Genomic DNA, 14598 nt, shown 5'->3' on the forward strand with positions numbered 1-14598 from the left:
ATGGATTTTAATAAAACCATTATGTGTCGTGGCAGGAGCTTGAAATAGTCGAAAATATCAGAGTATTTACTTTTGCTATCAGACCTGTGGGCTGTACTGGAATACTGGAAACACAAAGTGGATGCTTTCCGCCATCCGGTGGTCTTGTGACGCTACTACAAGGGACTGAACTCCAGAGGGTGAGACTCAAGGCTGAAGTTGGGAGTTTCTAAATTGTTGACTGCTTACTCCCGTTCCCTCTGTCTAATATAACATTTTTTGTAAAGATCTGATACTAGGCCCTAATTTTTTTTTTTTTTTTTACAATTGAGCACACACTTCTTAACCTTTTTCTGTCTAAACTAAATATAAATTAAATTTATGAAATCAGACATTCTATTATTGATGGCCATTATCAAAGGCAAACTCAATGTAGACAGATAGGGCTGGCAGTAGCAGCGCCGCAGCAGCAGCGCTGGCGGTGTGGACACACACATGCATGCGAGCCGCAGCAGTTCGGCGAGGTAGCCGTCACGCGCAGGCGAGGTAAGCGGTGTAGACCAGGCGTAAGGCAGTGCAGTGTGGGGCCACATAGCTCAGGAGCTAAGAGCGGTTGTCTGGCAGTCGGACGGTTACCAGTTTGATCCCCCGCCCTGGGCGTGTCGAAGTGTCCCTGAGCAAGACACCTAACCCCTAATTGCTCCCAACGAGCTGATTGGTACTTTTGCACGGCAGCCTTTCACCGTTGGTGTGTGAGTGTGTGTGTGAATGGGTGAATGAGAGGCGTCAATTGTAGAGCGCTTTGGATGAAAGCGCTATAGAAATGCAGTCCTTTTACCAGAAGGCAGCTGTGATGAACACGATGCACCTAATAATCGTGTGCACCCCCAGCCTCTGGCAAAACAGTCACACGTTAACCCTCATGCTGATATTAATATATAATGTAAACATATGATATAATTAATATAATATATAATATTATTATATTCAATAATAAATTATTATAGATAATTATTATAGATATCAATACATTATTATAGGAAATTATTATATTTAATAATAGAGTTTAAGGTTAGAGTTTAATATTTGTATTTAATTAATTTCTTAATTTATTATTTGTTTATTATTATTATTATTATTATTAATCCGCCATCAGATCCCTGCAGCTCATCCAGAATGCCGCAGCTCGTCTGGTCTACAACCTCCCCAGACATTCCTATGTCACCCCCCTGCTCACTGACCTCCACTGGCTGCCTCTTATGGCTCGCATCAAATTTAAGACTTCGGTGCTTGCATACCAGGCAGCTAAGGGGTCAGCACCAGGATACATCCAGAGGATCATCAGACCCTACACACCAGCCAGATCTCTCCGTTCTGCCACCTCTGGACACTTGGCACCTCCCCCTCTTCGTGTCTGTACTTCCCGTTCGCGTCTGCTGTCTGTCCTGGCCCCTCGCTGGTGGAATGACCTTCCCGTGGCGGTCAGAACAGCAGAGAATCTGATTACCTTCAAGCGCAGACTAAAGACTCATCTCTTCAGGCTGCACCTCTCCCCACCCCTCCCTAGCCTCTAGTTTAGCTCAATGTACCTAGTTAGGCTCATGCGATCATGTTAGTTTTGTATTTGGCAGGATTGTTTTGTCTGATTCTGATTAGGCAAATGTGATTTCAGTGCTAGTTTTGTACTTGGCAGGATTGTTTGTTTGTTTGCTGAACAGGTTACCCTACAGGGTTGGAGTCCTGCATTTCAGTTTGAGTACGCTGTGTCTGTGTTGGAAATGCACCGTGTGCATTTCAGTTTGAGTACGCTGTGTCTGTGTGGGAAATGCACCGTTTGCATTTCAGTTTGAGTACGCTGTGTCTGTGTGGGAAATGCACCGTGTGCATTTCAGATTGAGTACGCTGTGTCTGTGTGGGAAATAGACCGTGTGCATTTCAGATTGGGTACGCTGTGTCTGTGTTGGAAATGCAGCTCAGTGATTGCGCCCTGTGTGTACAGCAGGCCCCTGTTAAAGGCAGTGTGGAGATGAAGGGGGTGCAGAGGGTGGAGTTGGGGACCCTGCTGCAGGTCACCCAGGCCTTGGAGACGGTGGTGGGCCCGTGCTTCGGTCCGTCCGGGGGCCAGGTCCTCTTCACCCGTGACTCTGGAGAGGTCCTCATCACCAGGGATGGCCGGAGGATCCTTACCTTGCTTCGGCTTGACCATCCCGTTGCCAGGTAACAGGCCCCAGAACCTGTTCTCCCTCTTACTGAAACACAGCACAGCCAACAACCTGGGGCTTCTTCCATTCCTCCAGCCCAGAAAACGGTTTTTCACCACTACGTCTTACTGCAGTATGGACAGTTCGATGTTGGGGATGTGACGTTTGCACTATAAATGAGAAACGAAAGTATACAAGTGGAAAAAGCTGTTTGAGTAACAGTGTGTAAATCACTGTGTGAGTGACTGTGTAAATCATACTGTGAGTAACAGTGTGCAAATAATACTGTGAGTATCAGTGTGTAATTCATACTGTGTGATTAGCAATGTTTATGAGTAACTGTGTGAATCATACTGTGTGAGTAACAGTGTGTAAATAATACTGCGCAATTAGCAATGTGTATGAGTAACTGCAATTCATTCTGTATGAGTAACTGTGTAAATCATACTGGATGAGTAATGGTGAGTAAAAGACTATGGATAGAGATGTGTGTGCTGATAATGGTGTTGTGTTGTGCCTGTGACAGAGTCCTGGTGGGATGTGTATCAGCACACTGTAAGATCACGGGTGATGGAGCCAAGTCCTTCCTTCTCCTGCTGGGGGCGCTTCTCCGGGGTATCCACGGCGACCATCTCCATGGCATTCAGGCCCGCCGCGTGGCTCACATTCTGCTTTCCTTCCAGACGCTCGTTTTGGATGGCGTGATCGGGCAGGGCCTCGCCCCTCGCACCCTGTCCCTTCTCCAGGACCCCGCCCGCCTGCACCCGCTCACGGACGCCTACTTCCGGGGAAAGACGGCGAGCTCCCACTGGGGGGTCCTGAGCCAGACGGCCTGCGAGTTCTACCGCAGGTGGCGGTGTGAGCAGGACTGCACCGGCGTGACCCTGATCGCCCGCCACTTCGCCGCGCTCCACACGCCCGTACCAGGCCTGCCCGTGAGCCGGTCCCGGGTCCTTGAGGGCCTGGTGATCCACAGAGACTTTGCGGTGCGTTGCCCTGGCGACGGGCCGCTCCGAGCGCTGGCCACAAGCGTGCCGCTCCAGTCCCCTCTGGCGCCCCCTGGCGTCTCTCTGAGCCTGGCGAGCGCGGCGCAGGCGCAGAGGTGCTGCGGCGGGGTGGGCGGGAGGGCAGAGCGGGGCGTGGCCTGCCTGCGCAGGCTGAGGGTGGGGCTGCTGCTCTCGGCAGCGAAGCAGTCGGAGCTGGCGCTGGACCTCGCTCGGCGGGCCGGCCTGTCCGTGGTGGAGTGCGTGGACAGTGACGAGCTGGCGCTGTTCTGTCGGCTGGCGGGGGCGGAGCTCTTTGCCGACCCCGGTGACTGGAGCCTGATTGGAGAGGAGCACGTTGCCACGGTGACATTCTGCAAGCCCGTGGTGCTGGGTCCCGACAGGTTGGCCCACGTGGGCTTCCCAGAGGGGCGGGGCTTGGCACCGCACTGCCTGGTTCTGTGCGGGCCCAGTCCCGGCCTGGCGGAGCAGTGCAGCACGGCCTTCTGCGGACTGTTCCGGATGCTTCAGCGCGTGTACGAGCCTGTCCAGTCGCGTCACGGACAGGGTCCTGTCCAATCGCATCACATGCTACGAAATGTCAAGGCATCAGGAGAGCGGCCCGGCGTCCATTTTGGGGAAGGGAAAGAAGGAGCATTGGGGACCCGTACCCGAGAAACAGGCCCCGCCTCTTCAAGTGTCCTAATAGAGGCAGGCAGCGTGCTACCAGCAGGGGGCGCATTTGAGTTCGTACTGCACCACTGCCTCTTGCAGCAGGCCTCCCAGCGGCGCTGCCCCGACCTGCGCGTGGCCTGCCGGCTGGTGGCGGGGGCTGTACTGAGCGTGCCCAGGCGGCTGTACCCCGGCCCACGCTTCCTGGATGCCCAGTCACACTTCCTGAGGGCCTCTGGGGCCGCCCCCCCCAGCTGGAGGGTTCGGGGGCTGGAGTCCCTGGCCTGTAAATACCAGCTCCTCCTCTCCGTCCTGCACACTGCGTCAAGCCTGCTGTCCGTGGACCTCATCCTTCACACCCACATCCGCAGCCAGGCGGAACACAGCCAGGAGGAGGAAGAGGAGGCAGAAGAGTAGAACTGTTCTGTCAGTCCTGTTTTTCATTATGCACAAATTTGAATGGCTGTATGTATTTATACAAGTTCCAGGTCCTCCCATGTGATAGTATATTCATACCTTAAGTATGTGAAATTGGGGTGGCAGGTATGCCATCCTGCAAAGTTACGCCTTGGTGGGGTGGCATGCCCCATACATATATAGCACCGAGAGTTCGGCACTTTTCAGGGTTTCCTTACAGAAATAACCACAATGACCACAGACTCAACCCTTAAAAACCTTCATTTCTGTACCTTCTGACCTCACACGTCCACAAAATAAAGCCCCAGACTTAGTGGATTTTGCGTTTTCTTCTTCCTGACTGATTACATCATTACAGATGCACCAGAATAGGTTGCCTCATTGGACATACATACAGGTGCATACGTTTAAAAGACCAAAAATTTGCAGCCCCGACATCTGTTTTCCTCATAGTTCACTGGGTAGCACGTTTACCAATTATGGACGAGTGACAGACCCAGGTTCAAATCCCCCCTCAGACTCAAGCAAACCTCTAACTCTGAACTGGCTTGCTAGCTAACTAAAAATCAAAAATTTAAGCTATTGCTTTTGCATCGGTTATGTTACATTTTACATTTCATTACAGGCATTTGGCAGACGCTCTTATCCAGAGCGACGTACAACAAAGTGTATAACCATAACCAGGAACAAGTATGACGAAACCCCTAGAGAGAAGTACCGGTCCAAGTGCAGGGAACAACCGCATAGTTCAACTTGGACCCTGAAGGATAAACTGATTAACACTAACAACAACGAGAACGGCAACAACACAATCTATGGAAAAAATACAAGCAGTAGTTAAGACAGTTAATGCACCTAAGTCACCTACGAAACAGCTGCCTAGTTACAACCCTAAGCTTACAGGTCATTTACAGGGGGGTAGGGATGGATGGGGAGAGGTGCAGCCTGAAGAGGTGAGTCTTCAGTCGTCGTTTGAATTGGGTCAGTGTCTCAGCTGTTCTGACCTCCACAGGGAGGTCATTCCACCATTGTGGGGCCAGAACAGACAGGAGACGTGTTCTGGAAGTGCAGGTGCGAAGAGGGGGAGGTGCTAGGCGTCCTGAGGTAGCAGAACGGAGGGATCTGGCTGGCATGTAGGGTTTGAATATCTTGTGGAGGTATGCTGGGGCTGATCCATTGAATGCCTGGTATGCTAGGACCAATGTTTTAAATTTGATGCGAGGTATAACAGGCAGCCAGTGGAGGGTAGTGAGCAGGGGAGTGACGTGGGAGTGTCTGGGGAGGTTGAAGACCAGACGAGCCGCAGCATTCTGAATGAGTTGCAGTGGTCTGGTGGCAGATGCCGGTAGTCCAGCCAGAAGAGAGTTGCAGTAGTCCAGGCGGGATAGAACCATTGCTTGGACCAGGAGCTGGGTTGAGTAGGTGGTGAGAAAGGGGCGGATTCTGCGGATGTTATACAGGAAAAATCTGCATGCCCGGCTTACTGCTGCGATGTTCTTGGAGAGGGACAGCCTGTTGTCCATCACCACTCCGAGATTCTTGGCACAGGGTGATGATGTCACTAAGGTGTCCCCTAGGGAAATAGAAAAGTCAAGGAGGGGAGAGGATAGCGCAGGAATAAAGATTAGCTCCGTCTTTCCCGGGTTGAGCTTCAGGTGGTGATTGTCCATCCAGCTCTGTATGTCCCTCAGGCAAGCGGAGATGCGGGCAGGGACCTGTGTGTCTGATGGGGAGAAGGAGAGAAAGAGTTGCGTGTCATCGGCATAGGAGTGATAGGACAAGCCATGGGCAGATATTACAGGGCCAAGGGATCTGGTGTACAAGGAGAAGAGAAAGGGACTGAGGACAGCCCTGGGGAACTCCGGTGGCGAGGGGATGGGGTGGTGATACCTTACCCGCCCAGGCAACCTGGAAGGAACGGTCAGAGAGGTAAGACTCAATCCAGTCAAGGACTGTGCCGCAGGTCCCTGTTGCTGCCAGGGAGGACAGGAGGATAGAGTGCTCCACAGTGTCAGATGCAGCGGAGAGGTCTAGAAGAATCAGGACAGAGGAGAGGGAGGCTGCTCGTGCGGCATGGAGTGACTCACTGACCGAGAGGAGTGCAGTCTCGGTCGAGTGGCCAGGCCTGAAGCTAGACTGGTGGGGATCAAGCAGATTGTTGTGAGAGAAGAAAGCAGAGAGTTGGTTAGATGCAGCACGTTCAAGTGTTTTGGATAGGAAAGGGAGGAGAGATACCGGGCGGTAGTTCTGAATGACTGAAGGATCTAGTATGGGTTTTTTCAGCAGCGGGGTGATGTGGGCCCTCTTGAAGGATGAGGGGAAACATCCAGAAGATAGGGAGGAGTTCACGAGGGAGGTGACAAAAGGGAGGATGTCAGGTGTGATTGCCTGGAGGAGAGATGAGGGGATAGGGTCGAGGGCACAGGTGGTAGGGCGGTGGGTGAGCAGAAGCTGGGAAACTTCAGAGTCTGAGAGGAGAGAAAATATGAAGAAACGGGGCGGAGGGCGCGGAGGGGGCGGAGAGTGCAAAGGAGCTGCGGATGTCTGCAATCTTTTCGTCAAAGAATGCTGTCATCTGTAGTGAAGGAAGACTGGGGTGGAGGAGGTGGCACGCTGAGGAGAGAAGAGAAAATAGAGAAAAGTTGACGAGGGTTAGAAATGGAATTTTGGTTTGGTAGAATTTTGCCTTAGCGGCAGTGACAGCAGAAGAAAACTCTGTCAGGAGAGACAGATAGGCTGAGAGGTCAGATGGGTCCCTGGATTTGGCCCACTTCCTCTCAGCAGCGCGGAGGCTGGCCCTGGAGGTGCGTAGGATGTCAGACATCCATGGACTGGGAGGGGATGTACGTGCTGGCCTAGGGACAAAGGGGCATAGGGAGTCGAGTGCTGAGGAGAGAGATGAAGTTAGGGTGGAGGATGCAGAGTTAGTGGGGAGCTTGGAAAATGATTGAAGAGTGAGGAGGGAAGCAGTCACTCTGGGAGCAAGAGAAGAGGGTGATAGGGAGCGGAGGTTACGGTGGACAGTGACAGTGGGGATGGGAGGAGGAGAGGGAGGATGTGGAGAGAGGGGGAGGGAGAAGGAGATGAAGTGATGGTCAGATGTATGCAGGGGGGTAACCGTAAGATTGGAGCTGGAGCAGATCCTCAGGAAGATCAGGTCTAGGAGGTTGCCTGCCTTGTGGGTTGGGGGAGAGTGTTGTAGGGAGAGGTCAAAGGAGTGGAGTAGTGGTAGGAAGGCAGCAGACTGGGAGGCCTCTAGGTGGATGTTAAAATCTCCCAGGAGGATCAGCGGGGTGCCATCCTCAGGGAAGGAGCTGAGCAAGGTGTCTAGCTCATCCAGGAAGCTTCCCAGGGGCCCCAGGGAATGTCTTTGCCTCTATGTCTTTGCGGGAAACATTTTTGAAATCCAAATAAAATACACCCACTTTAGACAGTTCCGCTTTCTGCATTTTCACCGAGTTTAATGTTAGCTACCTTGTTAACGACACAACCGACCGAGTGCATTATGTTAGTGGAGATACAGACGCCTCTGAAATTAAGTACAATCTGTGTTGCAATTCGGTATAGAAACTGACGCAAGATAATGACTTTACTCACACCAGATATATCGATTTTCTTTAAGTCAGAATGGTTCACATTCACTGTTGCGCCTGTACTGATAAGTACTTTTTAACTACTGTAGCTGCCCACATTTCTAAATTAATGTTATCTAGCCCTATAGATCCTCTGCCAATATACAAACAATTAGTAGGTCTCTTGTGTACAATAGCCCATTAAAAAACACTTCAGTCTAAAAAATATGACCTACACCATTTGAATTAATGACCTGCTGACAGTTCTTTGTATGTGTGAGGAACTTGCTGGTTGAGGAACTGTGCTTGCATTCTAAATGTTTCAGGTTCGATTTCCAGGTAGGACACGGCTGTTATACCGTAAGCAGAATAATTCACCTGAATTGCTTCAATATGTAAACAGCTATATAAATTGATACTATGTAAAAATACCAAATATAGTGTGAAATTGCTCTAAATAATGGTGTGTGGTCAAAATGGTTGTAATATCTGGAGTATTTTAAAAGGGTTCTGTAGTTACGATTGTTGTCACTGATTATTTTTTCCTCCCTGACAGTTTTCTGCCACACCCCACATCTTCATAGAAGTGCAAGAGAGAGTGTGTGTGCGTGTGCGTTCGTGCGTGTGTGCGGGCACATCTGTGTGTGTGCGTGTGCATGTATGCGTGTAAGCGTGCGTTTCTGAGGGATTGGTTATGCTGGCTCAGTGAGGGATTGCTAGAATGTAGGCATTTAGCAGAAACCTGTCCAGAGCAACTTCAACACACAACCTACATTTTTTATATATACTGCCTTCCAGAATTATTTTTACACTTGATAAAAGTGAACAAAGAAGGCTCTATAAATCAAGCAAGCAATGAGCTATGTGTATAACATGTTTAAAAAGGGGGGTATTTTCTTCAAAATAATAATAATAATAATAATTATTATTATATACTGTGTTGTGTGAGTGTAGTAGAATGGATTAGAATGTGCTGTGTGATTGTAGTAGAATGAAATAGAATGTTGTATGATTGTAGTAGAATGAATTAGAATGTGCTGTGTGATTGTAGTTGAATGGATTAGAATGTGTTGTGTGATTGGAGCAGAATGAATTAGAATGTGTTGTGTGATTGTAGTAGAATGGATTAGAATGTGTTGTGTGATTGTAGTAGAATGGATTAGAATGTGCTGTGTGATTGTAGTAGAATGGATTAGAATGTGTTGTGTGATTGGTTGCTTTTCTCACTCCGTGCAGGGCCTGGAGCCCAGATCATGCTATTAGTGGCCGGAGGATTGATTGGCCTCTTTTTTCTAACAGCACTGGGTGTGCGTGCAGCACACGCTATAACACAGCGCAACCCCAGACATCAATAAAGTGTGTATACCTGCACTGTTTAGTCCGTCCTGTCTGTGCTACTGTACAAACAGCACTGTGTCCTTATTCTCCCTGTGTAACTGTGTACAGACAGCTCTGTGTCCTTATTCTCTCTGTGTAACTGTGTACAGACAGCACTGTGTCCTTATTCTCTCTGTGTAACTGTGTACAATCAGCACTGTGTCCTTATTCTCTCTGTGTAACTGTGTACAAACAGCACTGTGTCCTTATTCTCTCTGTGCTACTGTACAAACAGGCACTGTTTCAAACACTGCAATCTAGAGATAAGGAGGGCATCTGATTTTGGTGTCCTCCCCTCTAACTGACTCTCTGGTTGTGTTCCAACCTTTATACTCTGTAACTTTGGCAGTGCGCCACCATGACATAGCTGTTCAATGCGTGAAATTTTTTGGTCAAACTTGTCCGTGGTTTTACAGAAGATATTGTAGCCGGTTAAGTGAACGTGCAGATGGTACATCATAATGCAGTGTGTACGTTCGGTGAACGCCGGGTAGATGTGGTGCAAAAGCAATTGTTGATAAGTAATAGGCAAATATTAGTGAGAAAAAAAGCACAGTTCATAAACTTGCTTCCAGTAGGGCTTGAACCAGGGACCCTGTGATCCATAGACCATGACATTGACCACTCAGCCACAAAGGGACTGGCTGTTGAGACAGGAAATGTTTTAGAGTAAAAAAGATATGTCTATGTGAGATTTTGATTGGATCGTGTAGGCGAAGAATTGGCTGGTGTTGGTGCAATGTCCAATAGGGAGACATTTTGTTTGTAGGCTAGGCGGCAGGAAGGAGGAGGTGGAGAAGGAGGAGAAAACGCAAAATCCCCTTAGTTTGGGGCTTTATTGTGTGGACGTGTGAAGTTGTTTATGAATTCTGTCTGTTGAAATGGGGTCAGAATGTACAGAAATTAATGTTTTTAAGGGCTGAGTGTCTATGGCTGTTGTGGTTATATTTGTGGGGAACCCTGAAAAGTGCCAAACTCTCGGTGCTGTATAGGTATGGGGCATCCCCCTGCCAAGGCATAACTTGGCCGGATGGCATACCTGCCATCCCAATGAAGAAAGAGAAACAAAAATGTAGCTAGCTATAGGTTATTTCTAGGACATTTTATTTTCTTACAGTGTGAGCAAGGTTATTTGATTAGCTATAAATGACAGAAAACGGAGTTCAATCCAGATAGCTAGTTACAAAGGATCATTCAGATAAATTAAAGGCATAAAAACTGCTGCACTAATATATTAAACTCATATAAAACAAGCTATTTATAATGCCAAAGAAAATCCACTTAAAGGTTAAAAATATATTTACCTTGTTGCTCCTGATGTAAATTAAGAACAGGTCCTCAGATTAGATCGTCTACCGTAATTTAAACCGGTGAACGTTAGTTGGCTACCTTATTTGAAGCTGACTTAACTATGGTAACACTGTAAACATTAATATTTCTTTACATTTGGTAACGTTACCATACTTATCCATAGCTTGTCGTAACTTTTTCCCAGTTATGATTCAGTTAAATTTGCTGTTATCTTTACCTACCGACGCAGGAAAATAAAACAGCGATTTACCTCATTCAATATTTGCGCGTCTCTCAGCCCGAGAGACTCGAGCAAGCGATTGGTCTTGGTAGACATACGCGCTCTGATTGGCTATCCCCTTCAATTAATTGGTAGATTCTTGGTAGCGAACGGGGATTTGATTGGATCTCTCTACCAACAATTACAGAGACTCACGGCTTCCTCGGTGTGCCTTTAGAACTGACCTATTTTTGGCCGGACCGCAACAGCGGGGCCGGCCCTACAAACGCGAATGTCTGTGACTGACTGACTGACTGACTGACTGAGTGATGAAGTTACACCGCGCATGTTTATGACGTCGGCCGGTTCGGTCCAGCAATATACTTGGTTTTAACCTGGTCTTGTTATATGGTCTATCGGTGGCACCCATTTGAGTTGTGTGTAATCTAATTGAGCTCATTTTTTCTGGAAAATATACACTCAAATCAACTTTTTTCTGAAGTTATTATTACTACTACTAATAATAAGAATAATTATAGTAATAGTAATCTTAAAAATAATTTGTTTTTAATGACATTTAACGTGATATACATTTGATGGCAGGCCTACCGTGAAGGCATTCAAAACCGGACAACCTTTTATAAAACCTATTAAAGAAACCACCACTAGATGAAGCCACATACTCAATAGTGACTGAAGTCAGCATTCAGATTTTGGCTAATGTTTCTCAGCTTGATAGTTGCTTTGCAATAAATGTCTTCATCTGCATATGAATTGGTTCAAGTAGCTTAATAGTAATCTTATCTTACTGTAAAATATTGTCTCGCAGTTATGTCAAGTTATATATTTCTACTTTCAAAAATAAAACGAACTCACTCAGACACCAGAGAGCCATCAGGCACCAGACACACCTAATACCAGCTGATCTGGCTGCTCCAGCTGTCTGTGTCACACTGGGCTGCCTGTGTAGCACCCCTGCATATTGTATACTCCTGTGCTACTACTACTGTGACATTTGCAATCTTTCTAACTTTCTATTGTCTGCATCTGTGATGCCCTTTCACATAACACAGTGCTGCAAACCACATTTCTCTACAGGGACAATAAAGTCAAGTCAAGTTCAGTAGAGATGGCTTATATGAAATCCACTGTATTTTCCATGTGCAAGTAATTTCTGTCACAAAGGTCACATAAGTATTTATCTATAACCTTTATATGTATAGGAAAAACTAGTTTTAAGTGCATCAAGTTAAGGCCATTTCAGAAAGTGCCACTAGGTTTTAACCTGGTCTTGTTATACAGTCTATCGGTGGCACCTATTTGCCATGCGATTTCTGAAAACATTTAAATAACATTATACATACTCTCCACACTGGAAGACATTTTGTGCATGTAGAGGCATTGTTATGGGCTCTGTTGTGGAGTTTCATGATTTTCCTGCATGATCAGCGTGTCTCACTTTGCAAGTCTGCTAGATGACTTGCTATATGTGAGAAGGAATCTGAATAAGATCATTTAGAAATTGTGTATATGAAAATAAGCTCCATATTATAATTGTGGGTGTTACAATGGTCATGTGCGGTCACTCTACACAACAGAACTGAACAATGCCTTTAGCATCAGGTTTCTGGGGAGCTTATGATATGCCTGCTCATAGGATAAAAAGTCAGATTATTAAAATATGAATAAAATCCAACCGGTTTATGAGTGAAGACCACACAGCACCAAGTGCCCCCGAAAGTACAGGAAGCATAGATAAACCCTTCAGACGTGGCCTTAAAACCATTTGAGCATAGATTTTGTACATGAGATGTGATGCACAAGTCAGCATGTGCCTGTTTTCTCTGTACATTCAGATCAACCAGCCTGAGTCCATGTTCAGAGCAGGAACGCTGTAATGTGTGTGTGCTTACACGCCGATATGAATCATCACTCCTAAGAGACAAGCAGGATGGCTGTAGGATGGTGTTAACTCCGCTCCTGTTGTCTGTCATCCACGTTAGCCAAGAGGAATCCCCTGGAAACCGCCAACAACTCCGGGAAACCCCCTTGAAACCGATGTCAGATCAGGGAGTCGCAGACAAGCAAATTCATTACAAACTACAAATTTATTAGATCAATTACTCATTCAATTGTCTGGTCGGGACCACAAACCGGACATGTACAAATAATTTAAGAAACGGAACCCTATTTGTTCGCGGCGTCAGTGTGTGCACTGAGTCGAGGAAGGATTACTACTCTACAGGATTCCAAAGAAAAACTGCCACGTTATGGGGTAATAATGGGGGGGAAACAATATTTATGACAACGTTATCACTGTCTTTGTCGCGTCCAATCATGAAATTCAACCACCTAAGCTACTTCTGTAAGCAACCCAAACTCCAACTAACCGTTGTACTGTGGCAAGGTGAGTGCCACCGCTCGCGTATAGAGAGAGAGACGAGTTCGAAGTAATCACTTCTTTTTTATTTGTAGCCGAACACACAGCTTTTCGTTCACCCGGTTACATGGGGTTTTTACAATACAATCGCCGTACTGCCGTACTTCCTCCGTCACCAGCCTCGGCGAACACCTTTTAAAACACCCAGGCTCACTGTCAAGGTAATCAGCACATCGTTAAACAATTAAACATTTAAAGAGCGGTGCTGATTAGCAACCTCAGCTGTGGCGCAGAGTCTGAGAGCCGCCCCGCCCACTCTCTCTCTGCAGCCAACGCACAAACCACGCCCCCCCCACCACATACCCCCACCGCCCGACTTAGGCCGGGGAGCCATCCGGCCGATGATCGACCCCCCCCCTCCCCCCCCCCCTTTCGGGGCGAGAAAAGAAGTCCGCCACCACCATCTGCGCTCCCGGCCTATGAACCACCTTGAAATTAAAGGGCTGCAGAGCCAGATACCAACGGGTGATTCGTGCGTTGGCATCCTTCATGCGGTGGAGCCACTGGAGGGGAGCGTGGTCTGAACAGAGGGCGAATGGGTGACCGACCGCCCACCGGATGGCGAGGCACTCCTTTTCAATTGTGCTATACCTCGCCTCCCGCTGTGATAATTTCCGGCTGATGTACAGCACAGGGCGGTCGACTCCATCCACCTGATGGGTCAAAACAGCCCCCAGCCCTCTGTCCGAGGCATCGGTCTGCAGGGTAAAGAGAGAAATTACGGGTGTATGGAGTTCTGCTCGCAGGTCCATAACGTATTGTACCTCACTTACTGGGGCTTGGACCGTCCTCCCAGCTTTCTTTAACTAGGTCCAATATTCCCTGAGGCTTTCTACCGAATAATAACTCAAAGGGAGAAAATCCTGTGGAGGCCTGGGGAACCTCCCGCACTGCAAATAATAGAGGGACTACCCATATATCCCAATTTCGGCTATCGTCGTGAACGAACTTCCGAACCATGGACTTCAAAGTTCTATAAAACCGTTCAACGAGCCCGTCCGTTTGGGGATGGTACACGCTGGTTCTGATAGGCCGGACGCCCAATAAGCCGTACAGCTCGTTTAGTGTGCGTGACATAAACGAAGCGCCCCGGTCAGTTAGAACCTCTTTCGGGATTCCGACGCGGGAGATAATCTGAAACAGAGCCTGTGCTACACGTTTAGCTGAAATATTGCGCAACGGCACTGCTTCGGGATACCGGGTCGCATAATCCACTAAGACCAATACGAAACGGTATCCCTGGGTGCTCCGTTCAAATGGGCCGATGAGGTCCATAGCGACTCTATCAAACGGGACCTCTATTAAGGGTAGGGGGTGCAACGGCACTTTTGGGGTGGCTGGGGCATTCACTAATTGACATTCAGGACAGGACGCACACCACCGACGTACGTCCGCCCAAATGCCCAGCCAATAAAACTGAGCCATTACACAGTGTAGTGTCTTATCA

At 47.9% G+C, this 14598-nt stretch overlaps 1 protein-coding gene across 1 annotated transcript; it reads left to right on the forward strand.

Moving 5' to 3' along the window:
- The first annotated feature begins 1377 nt into the window (after positions 1-1377).
- Positions 1378-4886, forward strand: LOC118218928 (Bardet-Biedl syndrome 10 protein homolog). The gene is made up of 3 exons (XM_035401702.1): positions 1378-1391; positions 1979-2196; positions 2707-4886. Exons 2-3 carry the CDS (start codon positions 2006-2008, stop codon positions 4250-4252), a joined length of 1737 nt encoding a protein of 578 aa, XP_035257593.1. The 5' UTR covers positions 1378-1391; positions 1979-2005; the 3' UTR covers positions 4253-4886.
- Positions 4887-14598: the final 9712 nt, after the last annotated feature.

Source organism: Anguilla anguilla, chromosome 19 (assembly GCF_013347855.1).
Source record: "Anguilla anguilla isolate fAngAng1 chromosome 19, fAngAng1.pri, whole genome shotgun sequence".
Taxonomy (NCBI): domain Eukaryota; kingdom Metazoa; phylum Chordata; class Actinopteri; order Anguilliformes; family Anguillidae; genus Anguilla; species Anguilla anguilla.